The following is a 22,813-nucleotide window of genomic DNA, read 5'->3' on the forward strand; positions in this document are numbered from 1 at the left end:
TGGAATATTTTACACAGAAATTTTCAGTCCCAGCTTACCGTTAGCGGGGCGCTCCCTTGACGCCCCTTAATGTGTCCTTCAAATAAAACATAATAGAAAAAGGTAGAAACTATTCTATGAAAATAATGAAAAATTACAGTACCTGTTCTATTATTGTAATGGTTTTATTGCGAAATATGTATTTATTTATTGAACTCAACAGGTACATACCTAATTACAGAGTCCATGTATCTATATAATGAATAGGTATATGCATGGTAGTTACGTATATTTTTCTGCAATATGTTTGTGCTTGCAAGTTTTTGTTTTAGTATACGAGGGGATATCAAAAAGTTTTGCCTGTTTAGGTATAATTTGTTTAATAATGGAAAGACTGAAACAATGAACATACATATAGTTTGCCTGTAGTGTCTTCTACTCAGAGTTACCCTCACACATAGTTCCCATCACGTTCGATGCATTTGTGCCAGCGTTTTATCCAGCCATCAAAACCAGTTTGGAAAAATTCCACAGATCACTCCCTGCCTCACCGTTTCAAAGCTGTTTTAACCCCTGTAGGTCCTCGAATCTCATGCCACGAAGCACAGACTTAGCTCAGACTTAAGAAACCGAAAGTATGGACATGACAAGGAGTGGCAGGCCATCAACGTTGACGAGCGACGACAACCGCCACAGGGATGATGAACTCATTCGAGAGGATAGACGCATCACCATCCAGGAAACTTCTGATGCAGTGCACATGTCTATGGGTCAGCACATGCAATGATTGAGATTTTGGGATACCATAAAGTCTGAGCTAAGTCTGTGCTTCGTGGCATGAGATTCGATGACCTACAGGAGGATAAAACAGCTCTAAACGGTGGGGCAGGGAGTATTCTGTGGATTTTTTCCAAACTGGTTTTGAGGGCTGGATAAAACGCTGGCACAAATGCATCGAACGTGATGGGAACCATGTGTAAGGGTAACTCTGAGTAGAGGACACTACAGTATGTTCATTGTTTCAGTCTTTTCATTATTAAACAAATTATACCTCAACAAGTAAAACTTTTTGATACCACCTCGTACAATTCCAAAACAAATTATGTGTAAATTCAGTGTGTTAATAGTGGCTTTACTGAATTCCCTTCGGTTCATAGAAAATATGTCAATGGTCTTATTCTTGATTAGCACTTTATTGTAGCTTGTGCATATTCTCCATAAGGGAGATTTCTTTACAATTTCCGATCTATAATTCAAGAGAAGGATAAGTTCATGCCTGGGTCTAGTTTTTGTAGACGGGATTCGAAAATTCATGTGGAAGAGTAGACGTTCATCATCTACTTCATGATTTAACAACTTTCACAAGAATACTATTTTCTGCAACGTTCTTTTATGACACAGCTTTGTAAACCGACATTCGTATATTAGGTTCTCATAGTGTTCAAATGAGGGGTAAACTTCGTGTTTTAAGAAACTTTGAACGGACTTGTTTTTCCCAGTTGCTTCACTATACTTTGCTGTATCTGTATTTGATCATTCATCAAGGTCTATGTCGCGTGACGTTGTCTAATGTGAAAATGAAAATGTAGAATGTAAAAATGTACTGTATTAACTCCCTTATTGAGTTCCAATACTATAATATAAGAGATAAAAAATATCAATTTTCAGATTTTCGATATAAATTATATGTAACACATGGTATTAACTATTAAGTGACCAGGTACAATATTATATTTTATGAACTAATGTGCATTAGAGAAACGTGGAAAAAAATGTATCAACATTGATTGTCAATTGTTTACTTTCATTATTTAAATAATATATAAATATTGTCAGAATGATAGAAAAAGCTGTGCTTCGAATACGCGTACTGTGGTTTATGCAGACTGAGGAGGCTCTGGCGTCTGAACCTACGGCCAGTATAACCTTCGTAGGACTGTGTGTGTGTTGTCCTGTGTTTTGTCCTTGTTTGTTCTGAGTGCCCCTTTACAGCCTCAGCTTTTAACTGAAGTCAGAATATTTCAGTCTCCGACATTGCAGTTGGGTTCTTAGTTATATTTTAGATAAGGTGACGGGTGCTAATTGCTGACGCACCCAAAATTTTAAATTCAATCAATCAACTCAGACTATAATGTCAAAATTCCACCTTCATATACCTAATAGTTTCTGTGAAAGAGATTCATGAAGTTACGACAATCAGGCTAACATTGTCCACATAGACAATTGAAAGTCCCCCTTAAGGCACCACCAAATAAATTATTCTGCGCACGTCTATGGTCACAGCTTCAAGAGTATTAATACAGTGGAACATTGATTTTACGTTTTTCAGGGGATCAAGCCAGAAAAACCTAAAATGCAGGAAAATGTAAAATCGAGGAAAATTTTATAGCGTTTTGCTATTTTGGGACCATCAAGGTTGAATGTATAATGTGAGAAAATGTAAAATTCGGAAACGTAAAATCAGGGTTCCACTGTACACACTGCGATGGCACTTATGAGAGCAGCTGGGGAGAGGGATGATTATTGTTGTCTGAGCGTTCTTTGAGTGTCTCTTCATCAGTTACATCATATCATCACTCATTCTCATCGTCGCGATTAGCCAAAAGTTGCGATTATTGGACAATGGTGCGCGAACAGATTGAATTCTGACAGGAAGGTCAGACAAGTGTGGGAATAACCTTCATCTATTTTTAAGGCAAGTATTATCCTCTCCTTATCAATATCAATATCGGTTCTGTCATGGAGAGTACAGAAATCCAATTATTGCACATGTGAATTCTTTTTCCATCCCTTTGAATGTAACCTCTCGCATACATCATACTTTAAGGCTAAGCGAGTGACAACGATCTGAAAGATGAATGATGAATAACTACACCACCCAATACAATCTAAAGGTTCTTTGTTCGATCCCAACGACGTAGTAACATTGCGTTACGGATTCATGGCCCGAATCCTGAAATGACTTCTGGTACTTGAAGAGTTCTGTACTCTAGCAAATTTACATCCTCGTCTGTGCGCGGTCCCTTTTCCATTTTCTCTTTCTCATAAAATTCGGAGGAAGAGAACGTCTTTTACTCGGCCACTTTAAAACGCATTACAATGTATATTTTGAAATGAATTATATTATCCGCTGGAAGTAAATTGCTCGTCCTCTGTAGGGATCCAGGGTGCCTTGTAATGGTTTAGGAGGGACGGTCTTCAACCATTCTCATCCATCAAGCGACGGAGTTAGATCCGGAGGTCGCAGGTGTCTGAGCCACTCCAGTTTTTTTTTCTTTGGTCGCGAAACTCAAGCAAATGTGGTGGCGCTGCGGAAACATTTGACAAGCGGAAGACAAATGGCAATGAGGACCTCAAAAGGAGACTCGTTGGCTGAAGCGCCAGCGTTGCCAAACGTTGCGTAATGACGATAAGTCCTGATTCGAACGCCACTTTACTTCAAAGAAAGTTCCCAGAGATCCGTTTCCCACTGATAACTATATGTCAAGTCCATGTGCAGCCTAGTACGAGCTCACCCTAAAACCTTTCCCACCAATAGCGTCCGTTTTAGGAACTGGCAGTACTTGTCACGTCCACGTGGGGTAAATGAGATATTCCCAATTCAGTTACCAGATCTTTCCTAACCTGAAGTGCCAGTTATCTTTGCTAGGTTGTGTTATTGGGTTGTGCATTTTTTTAAATATTTGTTTTACAATGTGGAGGCTTTGGGAGTGTAACGTCGTTGCAGTTCGTGTTGGAAGTCTGAACTCGAATCAGGACTTGAACTTTACTCTGTCTCTGGAATCTGTGGTGCAAAGCCTCTCATAACGGTACAGGAGGGGAGAAAGCGAGTGGGCGGATCATAGCTGTGCGCGCTGCTGCAAAGGGCTGGTAGCCGCAACCTCGTTTTCCTCTCGATGCACTCACTTCCCTTTTCACGCGTTCATTCGTTGACTTGTTTTCGTTCGCTTGTTCCAGCGATTGCCGAGACGTGTAGCTACACGGAACGGCAACTATTCTATGAGCGACGAGAGTTCAGAACTTTTAGTGATTTTTTGTAGGTGTATATTGATTGATTGATTTGCTTTATTTTTCAAATTCTTCTCTTTTTGTGCCACTTTTGGCTAATTTGCGAGGATGGGGATGAGTGAAATTGATGAATGAACAGACACAAACATCCATTCCCAGGCCGGGATTCGAACCCGGGACGTGCTAACCAGTCCGTCACGGCGGTCGGCTTGGAAGCCGTGGAGAGAGTGTGATGGACCTCGAACCAATCAAGGAATGAGTCTTAACAAGAGAACCAATTTTATTGTCCTGTATTGTACTGAACCCTTTCCCTACTCCAGCGATATAGTTTTTCGAATATTCCTCTTCTCTTGAGTAAAACCGTTACAGAGGGTAACGGTAAACCATTGGCTGTTTCACTCACGTGCGCTGCATGATGTCAAAGATTTTATCGAAAAGATTGATTGATTTGGCTTATTTGACTTCGCTTTTCTTCCACTTTTGACTGTGGAAACAAATTCCGAACGTTCATACACTGAACACTTTTACTTACTTAAGGAAGTATAGCAAAAACTTAATTCAAAGGGACTATAATAATTATATTCAAAGTGTAACAGAAAGTGCTGCTAAAAATCCTAAAACATTCTGGACGCTAATTAACTCACGCCGGCAACATGACCGTATTCCCCTTCAAGTCTCCTGGAACGGTAAGTCTGCTACAAAGGATGAGCGTTCATCACTTTTTAACTCGTACTTCCATAGTAACCTGCTACCACACTACCGGAAGTCAGGTCCATTATTCCTTACACACTCTTTCAAATCTCAACTAACTGCAATGAAGTTCAAGAATTATTAAAATCTGTTTCAAGTTCCAAAGCTACCACTCCTAATGATATTCCTGCGATATTTCTGAAACATTTAGCCCATATTTTATCCAAACCAATAAGCACAATCTTTAATAAATGCTTCTCCGAAGGTGTGTTTCCTTGTACATGGAAGCAAGCAAATATAGTCCCTATCCTCAAACACGGAAACAAAACTCATGTCACTTCCTATCGGCCGATTTCCTTACTTCCTGCACTTGCACTGCTAGCTGAAAAAATCATTTCTAATCGTATCCTTGCACATGTTTCTCCGTTTCTCTCTCCCACTCAACACGGTTTTCTCCCTCATGCTTCCTGTGATACAAACCTTGCTTGCTTGCTTACCAAAGCAGTTAACTGCCTGAATGCCAAGCAAGACATGGATGTCGTATACTTAGACTTTTCCAAAGCCTTTGACTCTATCTCTCACACGCAACTCATCCACAAATTATCGAATAGATTCAATATTCACGGAGCTCTTCTTAAACTACTTTCATCTTACTTGCACAATAGAAAGCAAAAGGTTATCGTATCTGGTTGCTCTTCGTCGTGGCTCCCTGTAGTTTCCGGTGTGCCCCAAGGAAGTTCTCTGGGACCCCTGTGTTTCTCTCTCTTCATGGATGACATTCACGAATATATTTCTTCCGAATGTTCAGTATTATTGTATGCTGATGACTGCAAATTATTCCGAAACATTACCTCACCTCAGGACACATGCTACATCCAAGACAATCTCAAACACATTGAACGCTGGTGTCAAGACTGGAATCTCAAATTAAATCCGGATAAATCTGTTGTCATGAGGTTTACCCTAAAATCCAATAACACAGTGCCATCCTACAAGTTATGCAACCAGGTTATTCCGTTCGTACGACAGCACAAGGATCTTGGTGTCATTTTTGATAGCAAACTGACTTTCAACCATCACATAGACTACATAACTTCGAAAGCGATGAAAACACTTGGACTAATTTACAGATTTACAGACATAACTCACGTTTCTGCCCTCAAAACCTACTTTACAATGTGTGTTGTTCCTATTCTTGAATATGGCTCCTGTATTTGGTCAATGGCATGTGAAAGCAATTTAAAGAAAACAAACAAAGTAGTAAGTTTCTTCGTCAGAATAGTCAAACACAGATGCCCAGCCCTTGCAAACTTCTCCAAACAAGAAATTCTATCCACTCTACAAATTCATGACCTTTCTCTTCGCCGTCAACTCTCAGATTTAACACTACTCTTCAGAATCATTAATGGACAACTTTTCACCAGCGAACTCTTGCCACTTCTTAATATCAGAATCCCACGTCCCAACAGTAAATGCAACAACTTCTTTTACATTAAATCTTCAAGGCTATCCTTAGAACAAAGATCACTTCTCTACAGGCTACAAACCATTTACAACTCATTAAAAGACGCTCCGGGCTTCCATTTATCAAAGCAGACTTACAGAACGGCGTGCATAAAGCAGCTGAAGTATAAATAATATTATTCTTGATCTAGTTGTTATTATTCTTGTTATATATGTATATGTGTGTGTATGTGTCCATCTTATTATTTTGATTATTTCTTTTCCGGTTGATATCCTGATGTAAAATGGATTTTTCTGTATTCAGGACTTTTCAAATAAATAAATAAATAAATAACCGCGGAGATGAGGATGATATATGATAATATGAAATGTATCGGGAAACAATCGCCAACAGACACGGACAGTACCCCCTTCCCAACACAAGCCCCAGAAAAGATTATGCTGGCTGTGAGCCCAGATGCGAAAGCTTTTGTCGGCTAAATGCAGTCCATGGAAGAGAACATGTAATTTGGGGTCTTCATGAAAGGCCACCCCTTACACCCCTAGTGAAAAGAAAACGCTGTTGCATAGACATTTGTGATGTTTTCGTAGAGTGGCGGGCCCAAGATTATCGAAAGGGGGTGTTATGCGTTCTCTTTTATATTTTCCAATATTTTTGAGCATTTAAATGAATTTTTGGGATGCTGAGCCAAAGGGAGGGTTATAGTGATAACATCCCCCTCCTGGGCACGCCATTGGTTTCGTAGCACCGTGCCGGACCCTGTGGCCTAGTGGTTAGCCCATCGCGCTGCGACGCGAAGGTCCCGGGTTCGAATCCCGCTCGGGCTTGGTGGTTTGTGAATGTCCATTCATCAATTTCATCACTCATCCCCATCTTCGAAAATTAGCCAAGAGGCACAAAACGCGAAGTAAAATGAACTAAATCAATCAATCAATCAATCGTAGCACCGTAAACCTATTTTCTACAATAAAATCTAGACGCCAGTGAAAGCAAACCACAATAAAATAGTATTTTGCTATTTAGCATAGCTTCTCTTCCACTTTTGGCTAATCGTGAGAATGAGAATGTAGGGAGACAAATTTATGGTAAATAAAAACTGAGGAGAGCGGTAAATAAAATGTTCGATCAGCGGTGGAAAAATCTAATCTTATCGCTGCTACAGCTAGCAAGTTCAATGAAACTGGAAGTTGAGTAGACATTCGGGGGAAGAAAAGAATGCAGCTTGACAGGGAGCGAAGTTTTCGAACTGAGATGTACATGGGAAATCCCAATTTGCAGCGTCTTCCTGATGTGATCGAAGATAAAACGTTCTTCAGCTGCAAGTGGTAGAAAACTTTAGGCAAACGTATCGTTACAAATCGACAGTTTGCGCGCACAACATCGATTGCCGGTTATTGCGTGTTTTCTACTTAATTTGATGATATTTCACGGTTATTTCGCGAAAAAGCGTTCATTTCGTGGAAAAGCACACATTTCGCATTACTTCGCGAATAAAACTCATGCATATTTGATCATTGGGGGTGTAGTTACGTCCAGAATGTTCAAAATTGCATCTTTTTTTTCGCATTTCGCGCATCACGAAAATTCAATGTCCCTAAGAATGAGTTATGCTAAGATGAAATTGACGAAGGGACATTCACAAAGAACGCCCATGCAGTCACATCAAAAGTTGACTGTATAACGGGGTCGGTTAGTATGCCATCTCACTGCAATACTCTAGAAGAAATTCTAATAAGGCTCAGAAGTTGATGACCTAAAATGTCTCCAAAATGGACTATATAAAGTTATTTAAAAATAACCTAAAATTCCAAAAAGTTATTTTTTCATAAATTACAAGGGAGCAGTTGAATAATTCCATAAAACCCATTCTTTGGTGGTTTCAAGCACCTCTTTATTTATTCGGGGTCACATAAAATACACGGTTTTTTCTGTGTGTCATTCACCTCCTATCAGAGTGGGCTTTGCACAGTAGTCGGTGTCTCGTGTACATCAGATTATAATTTTTTTATGTTGTGACTAATTTTACTTTAAAACCACAGATTAAAGCGATAATAGTGGCCAGTAAGGGATCTTCAAGGTAGGCTTCACTAAAATTAATTATTTAATCCACTGCCAAACATTTCAATTAAAATAATATTGTGCTTTTCCATTGACAATATTTTATATTAATGGCGCATTTGCTAAACAGACGATGTTAGGAAATTTAAATACGTCAGTCATGTTAGCAACTGCATGTAAAATTCACGAGGTAACAGCGAAGGAGCAAAAATAAACCTAAAAACTTATAAAAATGCAACAAAATGGCAAAAATACTGAAAATTGACCTAGAAGCCACAAAAAGCCGGAAAATGCAAAAATTAAACAGTAAAATGCAAAATAAAATCAGTTTCCTGGGTCTCATTAAAGGGAAACAAATAATCCAGTCAATGAAGGTTTCATGTCGGGAATAATTACGCAATAGCTGTTTTTTGGTCAATTGTTAAAACACTGCTATACCCTGTTTCAGCTAACTGTGGAGCAGGGCCGCGCATAGCGGCAGAGAAGGAGGAGAGAAATCGAGCCGCAGAGCAAAGCAGTATACGCTGCTGGAAATGCTGGTAACCCCAGTCGCTTCCCCCCTCCAGTACGCAATCCCGTTCTTCTTAATTTTCATTGGTGGAGCCATCTTGCGTCACTGCTTGCGCAGAAACTTGTTTTCGTTCGCCTACTCCACAGATAGATGGGACAGATGTTAGTTTGATGTTTGGAGGAGGGGCGGGAACTTTTTGGATGTTGCACTTCTAGTAGAGTTCTGGCAACTGACAAAAAGTTAGCTTTTACGGAATTATTCCCGACATTCGCCGTTTTTTGTCCTTTATTGACTAGGCTAGAACTGGTATCAGGTTTGGCATTGTCTTCAAAGCCCCAAAAAATGATGATTTTTCATCAACTTCAAGATCAATCATGGTGGTTTTTTTTTTCTAAAAGAGGGGAGTTTTTGAAAAACTACTTCGGTGGCGCATTGATACAGTTTCCGTAGCGGAGAGATTATCTGTGCCCGATACGAAGAACTGGATTCGAATCCTGGGTGTCTCCTGTGTATGATCCGTCTGTTTCGTCGCGGCTAGCCTAAAATGGTAGAGAAAGGACGCAAAATACGCCACCGCGTCTCGAAACAACTTTTTCGACCCACCTCTCGCGTTCAGGGCCGCCCCACTGGGGAACGGAGCTTTTATCAGAAGGACGCTAACAGAAACTAGGCCACCTACCGAGGGAAAGACTCGCCTAGAGACTCGTTATCTCGGAGGAGATTTCCCTTCTCGCCAACAGAGTGCGGTGGGGTGTGAATGCGATCAATTAGTCGCCTTCTTTGTGCAAATTGCCAGTGTTCCGGCCAGGGATGAGGAAAGTGAAGAGTTATAAGAAACAGTGAGAGGAGGAAACGCATTCTGCGGCGAAGTCAGAAGCTTTTAGCGGTTCCAGCTCTTTCCTCTCTCTTCAAATAAGGAAGAGCGACGTGCTGCATAGAAATGTGGAAGTTTACCGAACGCTGGCGACCAAGATCGCACGTTTTTATAAATCCAGTAAATGCCCCTTTTCAAATAAAAAAAATCGCACCTTATAAAGTTCCATTAAGAAAGAGAAAGAGAAGAGTTCCGTAATAGTTCATCGTTGGCGTACGTGGTGGGTGGATAGAGTTCCTTTTATTTTAAAGCGTGTGCGTGTACAGAATGTAGTGGCCTCTTTCCTTTCTCTCTCTCCCTCTTCCTCTTCTTTCTCTTCCTCTTCTTTCCTTCCCCTTCTTCCTCTTCCTCTTCTCCCTCTATCTGTACCACTTTCTATTTTCGTAACTACAATTCGTTTCTCAAGCATTGGTGGTTCATTATCAGAGTAGGTGTACCAGATCATAGGCACGAAGCAGAACACACTGTGCCAAAATGTAAGGTACGGACATTTATTCGCAGTAAAATAATATATGCGGGTTTTATTTGGAAATCAATTTTTTGTTACGTTTGCTGACAACAAAATTCCCGATTTTATTTCTGTGGAACCATGATTTTTTTCAAAATGTCAGTGTTGGTCAAGACTGCACTGAACTATTTAACGCTCTCTCTCTCTCTCTCTCTCTCTCTCTCTCTCTCTCTCTCTCTCTCTCTCTCTCTCTCTCTCTCTCTCTCTCTTATCTTCCTCCATAAGTTATGACTCATAATTAGGGAACTGATTTTAAGGTGCAGCACATTTCCAAAAATATTGCTGTTTTCAAATAGATCGTTCGAGATATGTATTTTAGGACATGAAATCAAGTAAAATGAACACACTTTTTTTTGCATCTTTTCGTGAGATTAGCACCTTTTTACCTCCCCCCCCCCCCTTTGTTGCTTCAGCACCTCTTCCCTTCCTTTTCTTTAATGTTTTGTTAAAAAATTGGACAGAAAAATAATTGATTTTCACCATTCTTGAGATGCTACATTAAATCTATAGTCTCATTTTGTAGAGCTGAATAAGAGCTATAAGATGGTGTAATATAGTCATTGCAATCCCAATAATTTCCAAGATAATGTAGCAAAACCTGCGAGAGGAAACACAAACTTCAACAAAACCTATTCGCCAGAGCCACAGTTCTCTATGCGGTCCGCGCGCATTATATACAGAATGAGCAGAAAAAGTGGGCATTGAATAAAGTTATTTTATCAGCCTTTTTAAAACATTTTTAGAACATTTTTTCCCCTTTCCCGACCGTAATTTTGTACCTTAAAATCCTTTCTCTGATAGCGTCATACTTCCAACGTAATATGCAAAGTAGACGGACATCCCATGCAGTATCCAGTGTCTCATTTGTATTTCCTAGATGCTACAATGCCTCAGTGACGTTACATTACAACTATTTACAACAGTTAGGCAAAGATTGGCGTCACCAAAGGCGGTTGAAATGTGGCCTGGACCAAGAAGTCGAGGTCTTTAAAGTCTGATCCGAACCGCTATGTAATGTGTCTCAACCGGGGTTTCGAACGCCTGATTACAAGTAAACGACATTACCATTACGCCATCGGGAGGTCCTAGCTCACTTTTCATATTGAGTATGGATACGTCTTTTTGAGTATCTTCGAGGAGAAAGCTGTTTTTCCGTTTTAGCTATTCCGTGCTCCCTGGAGTGAGGAAGGTGATTCATTCGTTGACCTGCGCGAAATGTCCAGCCCGTTGCTTTATCCATGACACTGAGCAAAAAGTGCGAGTGGCGCCTCTCAGCGGTGTATTGCAGAACTTCCTGCAGACAGTATTTTATAGCGCTGAAAGTTTGCTGGCCGAGTTCCATATCTGCTTGTGAAACTGTTAAGAGTGTGCGTCAAATCTCCTGCATATGGCCTCGAACGGCTGAAATCACCAGCGAATCACAGACGTGCGGCGTTGCCTACTTCCGTGCTCTCCGTGACAAGGCGTTTCGCTCAAACACGCTGTCTCTTTTCCGTGTGAGACATGGCACCGCTGCAGTGCGCTGCTATTGGCTATCGCCATATGCAGGAGATTTGACGCGCACACTAGCAGTACAGCGCCTTGAATAACGCAGTGTGGAAAAAGGCCCAATAAACTGGTTCCCCGAGACGATGACAAGTAGATGGCAGTGCGATCGACCCAGGTGCTAATTTTGTTATGAAAGTAATGCGGCTTAGTTAGTTTTTGGAATATATTGTTTAGATTTGTTTCTCTAGAAAGGCGGTAAGTGAATTGATGGAAACAGTTATATTTGTGGAGTGATTAGCAGTCACGAAATGGCATTAATTTGGAAAGAAAAGTAAAATAAAATGAATAAATAAATAGCATGCGTAACACAAGAAGAAACATCGCAATGTGATTCCGGACGTCAGGTCTTGGACTGTGTATTACAGTTTATTTTTCTATGTTATTAGAATATAAATAGTATCCTGAGAGATATTTCATACCGAGGCGACAAACCAAAAATGTCGCTTGAAAGCGAGCAGTCGGAAATCAATGCAGCCTTTCGAACCGTAGGGACAAAAGCTCTGACTGCACAGTTTCCTCAAGGAGATTTTACACCAAAGCGGCACGCGACAAACGATACGAGGATTTCACACCAAAGCGACACGGGTCATTCGGTCCAAGGCAACTTTCATACCGAAGTGACACATGTTGCTTGGAAACGAGCAAAGAGCAACATTTCACATCGTAGCGGCATGACGGGAAGCACAGGCCAGCTTTCGGTTGGTGAAATCCTCAAGCGATAAGTGTCGCGTGCCGCTTGTCGCTTTGGTGCGCAATCTCACTAAAGCAAGACACTCATTGCATCGCGTATGCGCGAACAACAAACCACGGCAACATGTTGCAAGCTATTGAGGAAATGGCCCAGTTTGAGCGACGCACAAGCGACAAAGCGACACGTGTGGCTTATTGTGTCGCCTATCTGTTGTTCGCACAATTAGCAGCGAACGCTTGCTAATAGACTGAAGGCACCATGTCGCTTGTCACTTAGTTGGGAACTCCCCCTGTAGCCCGTCGCTTCGGTCTGAGCACCCTTCCTTTAAGGAGCTTTCCGACCGAAGTAACAAGTAGCACGCGAATACGCCATATGAACGTGTCGTTTGCTGTTTGGACCCTCATGTGCAATGAATGCTATTTTACAGTCTGGAAGTGTCTGTGTCACTAGTTTGACAGTGTGAACATCCCGTGTCGCTTGTGTCATTGATTTGAAAGTTGCCTTACACTCATGTCGATGACACTAAGAAAGTTTTGTTTTTTTCCCCTTGTCCTTTCATGCAATCATCATTATCATCATCGCCGCGATTAGTTTAAAGCGGAAGGAAAGAGACAGTAAATATCAAAAATACAAATGCTTCAGTGTGTTTCTTTAAAAGAAATGATGATGATGATAATAATAATGAACCTAATTCATACACAAAAATTTAGTTGCCAAGAACATTCCACGCGTATTTTCTCCCGTATTTTTAACGAAAGTATGACGATAACAGGACGTGGTCGACTGTCTAGAATGTTCGTTAATATCTTCGCGACCACTGTACCAAATATCATAGCAATTATCACATTCATAGAAATGCTTCACGTAAAAGAATCAGACGTTGCAGCGAAAACTCCATTTACTTCCATTATAAGCAGTCGAACACCAAGCACCGGGGTCAACACCAGCGCCTCTAGCGGATCATTTTCGAGTGGAACCAGCCAGGGAGCGCAGAACCATGCCGTTTTCCACACTACGTTATTCTAGGCGCTGTACTAGCAGTATCTCTGCTACTTCAGCTGCTGTTCAAATGACAGCAGGAGTCCGAAAAATTCTGGATAGTACTTCGAACAGTAGTCATCTAAAGAAAAAGATTAGAAATAATAATGAGGTTAACATCTCTGTGGTATCCAAGTGAACGAAGCAATAGGTTCCCTATGGCTATAAATACCGACGGGGATGTTGAAGAAACTGCTTACCATCTCATCTGTACCCAAATAGAAGTTTTAAACACAAACCTTTTGATAATTTCAACATCCAACACGCTCCGAAATAACTCAATGTCCAACCGAGCCTCACGGTCCCAATCCTGAGAAACAAAATATTTGTTACAGAACTCCATATATGTATGATCAGGTGGAGACTGTGAGAAAGAAACTGAGAAACTCTCTCTTAAATTATTTCTCCTCGGGGACTCTCAACCGATTGCAGTCATTATGTACCTGAGAGCTGCAACAAAAAGTGGACATTTAAAAATACATGAAGCGCAGAGAGCTCGTGAGAAAGTTGGGCGGAAAGTTTTGCTGAAAACGAAGTTTGTTGTTCGCGTCCGGCTGAAAAATGTACGTGGGAGCCTGGGAGAATGAAAATGTCAGACGTCGCCCCAGTTTGTCAATTTCTTTCGGGCCGCCTTCGTAATGCTCTGCAAGTAAATATTCCCCAAGTTGACCAACGGCGACTCTCTAGTTTGAACATCTTTTGTGGAAAGTGTAACGATGAATAATACAGTCACGTACCGGTGGATTTGTATCTTCCAAGTTAGAATCATGACACTCACAGTACTATTAGACGCGGGAAATATTGAGAAGTTTGAGTTTTGCTTTTAAGTCCACTTTATTTCTTATTGATTCGGTTTATTTTACTTCGCTTTACTGCCACTTTGGGCTTATCGCTGTAGCTCAGTAGGTAGAGCATCTGGCTATCATGCGGAAGACCCGGAGCAGGTGACCTGGATCAGAAATTTTTCCATTCATTTCCCTGTTTCTGTGCGGCTCTGATGCCCACCCAGCCACGCATAAAAGGTGTGGGCAACCCTGAGGGGTAAAGGCGGCCGGGCGTGATGTTGATCACATCATCCCATCTATGGCCAAGATCAAGAATATGTGGAGCTCTATGCCTGCTCATCACCCCTACACTCGGAGAACTAAATGCATCATATCGATTGATGCACCAGAATGCATCGATTGATGCACCAGAATGCATCGATTGATGGACTAAAGTGTGTTCTTCAAAGAATCTGATTCACATTTGATGCATTTGGGTGCATTTTTGTATGTCGTGGAAGAAACACCAAAATGCAGCATTTGATTCAAGTGAGGATTCCTTTCAGTCGAGATGCACTTCAATGCATCAGTTGATGCGTTTTGATGCACCTTGATGCGTTTTGATGAACCAGTATGCATCTTGTTTGATGATGCAGGAAGGTACATCAAGGAACATCAACTGATTCCTTCGACTGAAAGGAATCCTCACTTGAATCAAATGCTACATTTTGGTGTTTCTTCCACGACATACAAAAATGCACCCAGATGCATCAATCGATGCATTCTGGTGCATCAATCGATATGATGCATTTAGTTTTCTGTGTGCATATCTCTTCATGGCATGTGTGTACACGCACAGGACTACATTTACCTTTTTTACCTTGAGTTAATCGCGAGGATGAAGATGAGTGATGAAATTGATGAAGGGACACTCACAAAGAACGCCCAAGCCAGGATTCGAACCCTAGATCCATGCCGTTTATTCTTGGTTCATGTTTTAATTTCTTTGATACAAGGCACATCGCGGTTTGGCTCTATTCGACTTCACTGTGTAGCACGGAAGTTGACATGTAGTGCCACGGTATACTGAAGAGAAAAAGTTGAATGGGGCAAAGATAAAATAACATATTGGGATAGAAGTGGACATGTCTCACCCCTCATCGCAACATATAGTCTGGTATATGCAACACGATAAATTATGTGATGTGAATTACCCGACTGCTCAAGTTCGACGTTCAGGCTGGGTCGCGTGGTTAGCATCATTTATCCTCATCGTCGCTACAACTCATGAGGTACAAAAAAATGTACGTTAAACGATCAAAGTTGCTAACTTTTTCCTCATTGCTTTATATCTGCAATTCAATCCACTTCTGTTCGTGGGTGTACAAGTAATATTCGTCTAATGAAGTTTCAATCTTTCTGAACCGAGTAGAGGAAAAGCAATGTAAAAAAGGAAATATATATGTGTGTACTTCTGACGGGCTGATACCATGAGAACTTTCCTCCTCTACCAGGTGGCGCAACGTACGTGCTATATGGTTGTCCGGTCATAAGTAATGAGTTTCCAATTCGATTTTCGATGGACATTTTGGTTGAACGTTCGCATCGAATCTGAAACTCTGGGATTGATTTTATTCCAGTCACAGTAACCTTCAGGTTTCGAAGTCTTCTCTCTTTCTCTGTCATACGTAGTTGTATTGTTATGTGTGCCTGTGCATGTATGTGTGTGTGTATGTGTGAAGTCAGACGGTAGAGAGTTAGATGGTACATCGGAACCCCTACAATCTCCCCCGATAGTCCCGTGAGAATGTGTGGAGAGAAGCAAGGGATGTTCAGTCGAAAGACAACTCACCTCTCGGTCAGGCAGTCTGAAAAGTCTGTCGGGGATGAATTCGCAGATTCGACCAGCTTCCTCGACAGACTGGCGATGATCGTTCCGGCGAGGCGTAGGGCTAATTTTTTGTGTTGTTTATACTTTTGTTCCTTTCATTGTTTATGTTTCAAGTGTAAAATGGCCACTTGTGCCGTATCCGAAATTTTCTCAATAAATAAATACAATGAAACTGAAGTCTGTTTATTTTCTGTGTGTTTCAGGCGGAGCGATCGAGAAGCTGTGCGAGGCGGCGCTAGAGGAGTCGCTCACTGACAGGGGAGCGGTTGTGAGAGCGGCGCGATGCTTGCTGTCTTCCGTCACAAGGGTCCTCCTGCTGGCCGACATCGTCGTGGTCAAGCAGCTGCTTCTCGCCAAGGACAAGGTAAGAGCCAGCATCCAACTGAAACACCGTTTCTAGTCCTCCGTTCCTTGTACCCGTATGCAGTTCGTAGTAAGAAATAGTTGTGCAAAACCCCACATCCCAATTTCGGTTGATTGGTCAACATTTTGAGAAAAAGGTTCGGATGTTTTCAAATGAATAGGTGTTTCTGGAAGTATTTTGAAAGCTGATCACGGAAATGACATCCATTTTTTCGGACCACGACAAGATTTTTCACAATCAAAACTCTCGTATTCATCATTACAGCACGTTTATTACAGAATGCAACAAAATAAATGTATACAAGGAGAATTTCGGTTGTTTCCAAACCAATGGGAGATTCTGGAATTATTTTGAATGCTCATCACGGAAATGGCATCCATTTTTCCCCATCACGTCAGGATTTTTCACAATCAATATTCTCATATTCGCCATTCCATTACACCTATTATACATAACGCAACAAGAGAACTTTATACAAGAAGAATTTCGGTTGTTTACAAACCAAAAGCTGATTCTGGAAGTATTTTGAATTCTGATCGCGGAACTGACATCAACTTCTTCCCATCCCTCTAGTCAGGATTTTTCTCCACGTCACTAAGTTCAATCAACCCATCATATAATGACATTGAGCATTGGACATTTTGTGAAGGAACTTTTCCTGAGGGATTTCGAAAATAAAACTACGTAATCAAAGTCCATACAATTTTCATGCCAATTTGTCGTGTGAAGGTAGAAGATGGGATTAAATGCTTAGTATTCTGTATGCATTTACAGTTCAAAATTGGAGGATTTGTATTGTAGAAAATCAATATTTTACCACCATTTAAACAGAGCCATCCATCTGTTGAGGAGATAATGGACCTATACATTTTGTTGTGAAATTTAGTTAGTTAATATATTGCTGTTTTCTAAAGAAAACTAGACGTGATGAGTAAAAATGGATTTCAGTTTTGGAATCCCCATGCTGAAATTATTCAGACAACAATCATCTGCGAGGCATCGAAACCCATGTCGACCAGTGGGCTGAACCGATTCCACTTTGAACCGATGCCGATACCAATGCCGACAGTTGAAAATTGTAATAATTAAAAGTTGTTCAAAATATAGATTAATATTAGTGTTTAAGTATTAGACTCTAATTTTGTGCATCAATTTAGAAATATTTTTGCTTTAAATATTTGGGAATTACATCATTACCTTAATTACATGTTACGTTAACACAATAGTTGTTTTTGTTTCTTTGACTTAAAACTGGTGCTAAAAATAAAAACTTCGAATTTTGCATAATTTCCAGGATAATAAACTCCGAGAAAGAGTCACGTGACATTTTTATAGAGCCTGTAAAGGACCAAAATACTGGAAAAGTATCGGCAGGTATCGGTAAATAAATTCCAAACCGATACTTCCCGATACCGATACCACCGGTATCGCCCGGTACCGATACATCGGCTCAGCCCTAATTATAATTAATTGTAATTAATCGACGGAAGCTTGTAAATAATCATACCCATTATCTACGCCATAACCTTTGGCACTCACGAAAACGGAATACCTCCACCAGGAATATAAATTATTGCGTGTGCCACATGAAAATTAGTCCAACTCGCTGCCGCCCTAGGACTGATCGTTAATTAAACGTTGCTTTGTTAGATGCCCCGCGCTTGCTCTGAACTGTTGCCGCGTAAAAAAACAACCTCAAACTCGTTCGATTTAAATAAGCACGCTCCATTTATCCCGAAATTGATTGTGTTTCACGAGTGTTGATTAGATTGCATAATTATTGTTCAATAATTGAAGCGACGGTCAACGGAACAAATAATAGAGCGTGAGTATGAATGAACGATTCGAAAAAAATATCAACAAGATGTCTCTGTGGACCACTGAAATCAGTCTGGTTCACACGCTGAAAATGTAATAGGGAAATTCCGTGTCAAAATGAAAATTATGGTACCACATGTGCTGACCAAGGCAGTATTTTTTTATTTTTTTTTACTTTGGTCTCAAGCCTGAGGAAGACCTTGATAGAGGGTTGAAAGTAACATTGTTAAGTGTGGTGTTTTTTTTTTTTTTACCGAAATGTAGACTGCCTTGGTCAGCATATGTAGTGTTTTTTTTTTCTGTGACGGAAACATGGCTTAATGCTGTTAAAATTAGTGTATAGGTAATGACTCGTGCTATTTAGGTCACTCGTAATCGAAAATGTAGAGAACCGACTGAGTTCAAACACTTAAGTGCACTTGTGTCAAGAGTTAGATCGCAGTCTTATGTAAGGCCTCTAATACTATACAAATACAGGGTGTTTAAAAAAGAATCATCCAATTTGAAAGGGCTATGTTTAGGAAACCAATGAACGCAGAATCTCGCAGTAAGTTTTAAAATACATGTTGGAGCATCAGGTTTTACTTATAGTAGGTTTTCTTTGTTGCAGGTACATTCCTTTCTGGTGCAGCTCACTCTTTAGCCCTCATCAAGAAGGCAACCCAACAACAGAAAGCTTTCTGCGTTTTCCACCTCAACAAATGTGAGTCCGTTACAGCTGTGCAGCATGAGTTTCGTCGTAAATATGGCGCTACACCACCTACTGCTCACAGTATTCGACGTTGCACAGTTGTAACGAACTCACATTTCTTGAAGCAGAGCATGCAGAATGATTCCTGTTGCTGGTTAGCCTTCTTGATGCGGACTAAAGAGTGAGCTGCACCAGTAAAGCACTTACCTGCAACAAATCAAAACCTACTGTAAGTAAAACTTGATGTTCCAACATGTATTTTACAGCTTACTGCAAGGTTCTATGTTCATTGGTTTCCTAAATATAGCCTTTTCAAATCGAATGATTCTTTTTGAAACACCCTGTATGTATTAAAAATATTATTGACTATTTCTTAATAATAAACTGGGAAAATACTATCAGTTCCACAATGGCTAGATATGTTGCAAACGTATGATATGACGGCATTGCTTTTAAACAGAAAAGCAATATTTACTACTTGAGAATTTTACATTTGCAAACACCCTGTAAATCATTGCTTTCTAAATCTGAATATTATAAAATTCCGATAATAACCTCGTAAATTCCCACCCTGGTATATATATGAAATTCTCATGTCTCTATTTTGATAATGATTTGCAGTAACGTTTAATCTTTTGACGACCTCAGGTATAGAAGCTACTTTTTTGTTTATTTCAAACCGGAAATGTTGAGTTGGGTTGTAAGGGAGGAGGAGAACAACATAATGTAGGATAGTTGTCATATTTATAATATAAATGGCATGAGTGAAATTGGATTGTTTGAGCAAAAATCCATTTAATTACGAAAGTTTTTTTCTTTGTGTGTGTGTATAGGTGACGAATTCGGTGTTGCTTGCTTGGGACACGGGTATTTCTAAGGATATGCTCGCATTTGTGATGTAGTTTAACAATATTTGAGTTCGAAACCCGGTGGAGGCACATTGCACAGTGGTTGGGATCCCACTTTAAACTGTAGGTCCAGTCCCGATGAGCCTATATGCACATAGCATGGACTTAGAATATCAAATCAATTAATCAATTTTAACAATATTTTGTAATATCAGTATGTGCACTAGTAACCTTCCAGAACACTATTACGATCAGATCATACGTTCTCTCTCTTTCTCTCTCTCTCACTCTCTCTCTCTCTCTCTCACACACACACACACATAAGGGGAGAGAGAGAGAGAGAGAGAGAGACGCTACTTGTTGCAAATCAGGAATGAATAACTTCAACACTTGTCAAAACAGCACAAACTCATGGATCAACATCATCCATGAGATAAACTGTTTCATGAGACAGGCTCGTGAATAATTACGAGGGCCATCCCGAAAGTAGTAGCTACCCGTTTTTGAATTTAAAAAAGAAAATCTGACAAATATTTTTTTTAAAAAAACTTTGTAATTCTTAACAACAATCTTTAAACTACTTCACTACATAGTCAACATGTATATTTAAGCATTTCTCATAACGTGTGACGAGTTTTTGTAACTCAGCTTCATATTCCTTTGCCGCCAGTCCATTGAGAAAAATAGTCACCTCTTCTTTCAGTTCCTCATCACTAGGGAGCGGAAGTTGATGACCTAAAAAATAAAGTTATATGACCTATAGAATGTCCTAAAAAATGAGAAAAAATGCAAAAATCACCATTACATTTGTGAGTTAAAAGTTGAAATGAAAGGGAAATTAAACAAATTGCAATCTTTCTTTCAAAAAAGAAAGGCACCAAATGATATCACATGCACATTCAATTAAAATATGCAACGAGGATTTCGAATGGAAACAACCGAATAATTTTAAAAGAATTTAATGAAAAAGTCGTATACACTGAATCAGGAATATTACCAAAATGAAAGAAGTGACAAAATATGACGATACAATACACAGAATATTGCGAAAAATGACTGAAAATGCCGAAAATCGGGGAAAATGACCTAAAACCTAAAAATTGGAAAGAAAATGCAAAAAAAATGCACTTTAAAATTACCTTTTTCGGGTTCTAGACGAATTGTAATATTGTGTGTATCTAATGGGCATCGTATCCGAGATGTCAGAAAAAAGATGCCGTCATCAACTTCCTCTCCCTACTCATCACTGTGATATGCCTTTCCTCCCCAAAAGTCCTTTAGTATTGTGAAACCATGAAAATCTGAATCAATTTCATGAAGAATTGTTCGTGAAACATCAGGAACTGTTCACTGATTTCATCCACTGTGACGCGCCGATCATTCTTGATGAATTCGTCAACTGCACTCAGGAGTTTGTCCGTAATGACATGAGCCAGGAACGTTCGTCATCATGGACGTTCTCCCTCTCCGAGTTAAAGTTTCGACACCAGCGCCGAACGGACGACTTATCAATAACATTGTCTCGTTTGACCTTGAGCGCTAGCGCGAACGGGTACTACTTTCCGGATGGCCCTCGTAGTATGAAGCAAAATACGGCAATAGCTTTGGAGATGCGTTCTATCATATTGATAAGTTATCACAAAAACAGCGACACGAGAGCTGGTACAAAAACACCCACCTTCCTCCTAATATTTCAAGTATATGAAACTTAATTTTTCTTTTCACGCTTATTGTCTTGACAAAAATTTTCACAACCAACTGACCACCCACCCCCTAGCCAGGGGTAGGTTGTGCTACCCCTGGGTATATGGAAGTTTAAAGTTTAAGTCTACTAATGCACAGATAGGCTAATTGGGAGTAGACCGACAGATTGGAATGAGGTGCGAACCAACACGTGCCTCCATCGGGTAACGTACCCGTGACTCCGTTATTACAAGGCGAAGACATTTCCAATACTCTACCGGGGAAGTCCCATGGGTATATGGAGTGTTCACCACTTCGTACAACCATTTGCTGCTGGGTGTATAGCAGTCACGAAAGTCAAGAAATGTAAATAAGTCACGATATTATACTTATGGTCAAATATTGTTACTATCACAATGACTGATTGATTGATTCAGTTTTTTTTTACTTCACTTTTCTGCTCCTTTGGCTAATCGCAAAGATGAGGATCAATGTTGGCAATATACTCGTAAGTTGGATGAAGGGACACCCTACACGAGCCCCACATAAGATTACATTGGCTGTGAGTCCAGACGCCAGAGCCTCGCTAGTCTGCCAAATGCAGTCCAGGATGCTTTAATAGTTGAACCTAGTCTCTTTTGTTAAATACAGCTTCAGCTTTCATCTTAACTGGCCTTTGGTAGTGGTTTTTCATTAAATATATATATTTATTTTCTTAATTGCTAATTTCTAACTTGACCTAAGTAGGGATCGTATAAGTAAAGGTTAAGAGAAACAAGAAAGAGTCGTGAAAAATTCAAGAATTTTGATAGACCACTGTTCGGAAAGTTACTTTTGAAAAGATAACTGTTACAGTTAGTTACTCACTTAAAAAGGTAACTGTTACAGTTACTCATTTTAAATAGTACAGTTGCTTTCTGCTCAATATTTTCTTGCAAACGAATTCCACAAATCGGGAGATTTGTTGCGCAAAACAAAGTGACAGAGAGAAATCAATTTGTTGTACAATTTCAAGTGCTTATGAATCAGAAAATGATAATTGGGCGTTATCAATGAAGGTCAAAATGGCATTTTAAACTTACCACTTCAGTTCTCTCAGAGACGATTACATAAACAAGCGACAATGATGGCTAGGGTCGTCTTGATTCTTTGATTTTGCCACATGTGTATTGCAATACACTGTTGTGTCAATAACAATGGTGTTTAATATTATTATTGCATCCAAAGTAAAGATCTGTCACGTCTGTCATTTAAGGAAATTCGATTCTCATTTTCATCTTAAACGAATATTACTTATTAGAAATTTCCAGACAAGCTGAATAATCGTAAATAAGCAAATTCTAACCCGAAAGATTTTCACTTCAATTTTTAAATTATCAGGAAT

General features: G+C 40.0%; 1 protein-coding gene across 3 annotated transcripts in view; it reads left to right on the top strand.

Annotated features, from left to right (window-relative positions):
• Positions 1 to 22,813, top strand: part of alpha-Catr (alpha-catenin related) — a 717,773-nt gene that overhangs the window by 525,835 nt on the left and 169,125 nt on the right. For all 3 annotated transcript variants that reach the window (XM_083139397.1, XM_083139399.1, XM_083139398.1), the window contains exon 3: positions 16,229 to 16,389. In XM_083139397.1, coding sequence (XP_082995523.1) covers positions 16,229 to 16,389 — 161 coding nt within the window. The remainder of the gene's footprint in view (positions 1 to 16,228; positions 16,390 to 22,813) is intronic.

The sequence above is a fragment of the Lepisma saccharinum genome, chromosome 17 (assembly GCF_977018435.1).
Source record: "Lepisma saccharinum chromosome 17, izLepSacc3.1, whole genome shotgun sequence".
In the NCBI taxonomy this organism is placed as follows: Eukaryota; Metazoa; Arthropoda; class Insecta; order Zygentoma; family Lepismatidae; genus Lepisma; species Lepisma saccharinum.